The sequence below is a fragment of the Bison bison genome, unplaced genomic scaffold, assembly GCF_000754665.1.
Source record: "Bison bison bison isolate TAMUID 2011002044 unplaced genomic scaffold, Bison_UMD1.0 scf7180017864340, whole genome shotgun sequence".
NCBI lineage: Eukaryota > Metazoa > Chordata > Mammalia > Artiodactyla > Bovidae > Bison > Bison bison.
Genome location: NW_011494912.1, coordinates 6,485,925 through 6,488,671, shown reverse-complemented (window position 1 = coordinate 6,488,671; position 2,747 = coordinate 6,485,925). Strand labels below are relative to the sequence as shown.

General features: G+C 58.4%; 1 protein-coding gene across 1 annotated transcript in view; it reads right to left on the bottom strand.

The window, feature by feature from the left end:
* Positions 1-1,665, bottom strand: part of CLDN15 (claudin 15) — a 5,664-nt gene extending 3,999 nt beyond the window's left edge. Inside the window, exon 1 of the mRNA XM_010854365.1 lies at positions 1,113-1,665. Within this exon, the coding sequence (XP_010852667.1) occupies positions 1,113-1,329 (217 nt within the window). The 5' untranslated portion in view covers positions 1,330-1,665. The remainder of the gene's footprint in view (positions 1-1,112) is intronic.
* Between the last annotated feature and the right edge of the window lie 1,082 nt (positions 1,666-2,747).

The window sequence follows — 2,747 nt, the reverse complement described above, 5'->3', positions numbered from 1 at the left end:
TAGAAGTTTTTTTTTTTTTTTTGGGGGGGGTGTCCTGGATGGGATGAGAGCATGAAGCCCCTGTAGCTGCCTCAGGAGACCCTGGGAATAGTAGGGGCAGGGGAGACCCACCCAGACTCCCTAGCGGCTCATAGCATCTCTGATACTCGGGGAGGCAGTTTCCTGGCATGCTGGCCTCAGCTCCTTCCCCTGCCACCTGGCCCCTGCAGCTGGGGGACCTGGAAGGGCACGATGGCTCCAGCAACCCCAGTGAGGGCGCGGGAGCTGCAGTGCACTGGGTTCCTGGTCATCCCCTCATGGCCTGGCGAGGGGCCGACTGAAGGACTCCCTAGGTGGGGGAGTGATGGGTACTGCTCACAACGTGAGCTCCAGCCACCAGGGAGGACCTTTTGGGGCCAAAAGAGCTGTAGGCTCCAGCCCACTAACAACCCCAAACACATATGCACACACAGCCCTGACTACAGTGGGTACTGAGACGGGCAAGAGGACTCCATTTAAAACAGCCTTCTAGAGCTCGCCATGGCAGTGAGACCAATGCCCCAGTGCAAGCCTGGTGCAGTTATTGAGACTTCTAAGTATCTCAACCCCCAGGAACCCCAGATGGGGTTTCCTCTTCACCCCACGAGCCCCAGCACTCTCACCCCAAAACTAAAGTGCTGGATTTGATTGAGTGAACGTAGACACCAACCTCACATTAACATTTTCTGCACATTTCATCTCACATAATCCTCATGACCACCCAGTGAACCAGTGCTATTCTGACCCCAAGTCTTAACAGATGGGTCAAATGAAGCTCATTTTATCAGGCCTGAGGCACGGAGCAGGTCCACGGCAGGTGCTGGGGCCGTCACTCTAGACCCGGTGCCCGCACTTGTAGCCACAAAGACAGAGGGGCATGCTAGAGCAGGGGGCCACATGTGGCACGGCCTCTGCTGCAGTTCCAGAGAGATGCCCCCAGCACTCCTGGCTGCAGGAGGCAGGTCTCCTCACTGCATCTGGCTTCCCTTGGCTATATGGTGCCCAAGGTCCGACCACAGGCAGCACCCACCCTCCCTGGGGTCTCTCCAGCCTCCCGCCTCCCTCTGCTCCCTTCGGCTCTCCCCAGCCCGTACCAGAGAGGGCCAGCATGGACGGGAACTCCCAGCAGTTGTGGACTCCCATGGAGTCAGTGGCACAGCTGTACCAGAGGTTCTCGAAGATGGTGTTGGTGGTGATGACATTCCCATGCACGGTGGACACTCGCCAGCTGCTGTGTGCCAGAGTCACCCCCAGCATCAGCAGCCCCACGGCTGTGAGGAAGAAGCCGAAGATCTCCACAGCCACCGGCATGGTGGGACACAGGCCCCAAGGGGAGCCCGGGGCCCCAGAGAGGGGGAGGGGCTGGGCCCCGGGGGATCTGAGGGGGCTTTGGCCAAGGAGGGTGGTTCAGGCAGGCTAGGGAAAGAGAGGGAGGCAGGCTGCAGCCTCGGCCTCTTCCGTGGCCCAGGTCCGGCTCCGGTTTGTCTCCTGCCCTCTCCCCTGGTCTCTTCGCTTCCCCGCAGGTCCGTCAGAGGAATGAGCCAAGAGCGCACGGCAGCTGTTGACGAGATGGAGGGAATAAACGAAACGGGCCAAAAGTCCACCCCCTCCCCCCTGGCCTCTGGGCTGCCCTGGGCTCCCCGCCCCTTGAGGGTGGGGGGAGAGGACTTACCCGGGAGTGACTAACGGACACGCCGCCAAGGAGGGGCTCCCATGGGAGGCACTGGGAGCCAAGGGGAAGCGTCGGCTCTGACTCAGCTTTCATCGGGGGCCAGAGAATGGAGTAAGAGGGGCAAGGAAAGAGGGAGCGGCTGAGAGGCAAGAGACCGAGACTGAACACGGAGAGGTCCCCTGCACCTTTAGGTGGGGAAGGATCAAGGCAGCTGAGCCACCCTCCCTGAATGCTGGTGAGAACAGCTCAAGAAACGCAAAGACCTCGGGGTTGAGTCTCCAAGGAAGAGGAAGGTTGAATGAGGGAATGGGAAATCTGGGGGAACCCATGGCTCTGGAATCCAACCAACCGGGATTCAAACCAGGTCCTATCCTTTACCAAAGCAACACGGGCATGAAGTCGGAGCTCCTTGAGCTTGTTTCTGCTTCCATGAACTAGAACTATTACTCCTCACTTCGTAGGTTCTGTTAAGAATTGTGACCACAGATCAAAGCTCCTTGCAAGTATGAACTGCTCAGTACCTGGTGAATGCCCTGGGTGTCCAAGGCCCAGGTTGAGGCAACCAGGGGTTGTTCTCGTCCAAACTTCCAACTTCCTGAACTTGAATTTCTCCCCTTGTTGGGCTGATCTTTGACTCTCGGCAAAAAGCTTGATCTTGCTGCCAAAGGGGCCCTAAGTGGGATAAATCACAAGCCCAGGACGTGATCCTCTGATAATCTAAACAGCTCAGAGTTATCAGAACCGTCACCGGCTCTACTAATTATGACAGATTAGAAACCTCCGGGTCCCCACCCCAAGCCAACGCTGAGCACCTGTCCTGGCAGAGATGGTCTCATTTCCCACCCTGAGGCCACAGCTGGGACAGGTCCAGTTCTCTTCTGGCGGGGGTGGCTGGGGCTCAGTTCCAAGGGGCCCATTCTACACCCAGGCAGTCACACAGGACATCACTGTGCTGAGATGCAATCCCCATCCTCCTCCCTGTGCCAGGCTCCTCCATGCTGCCCACAGGTGCCTCCTCCCCTGTCCCCCCAGCGGGGATAAGGAATGAGAGGTATGA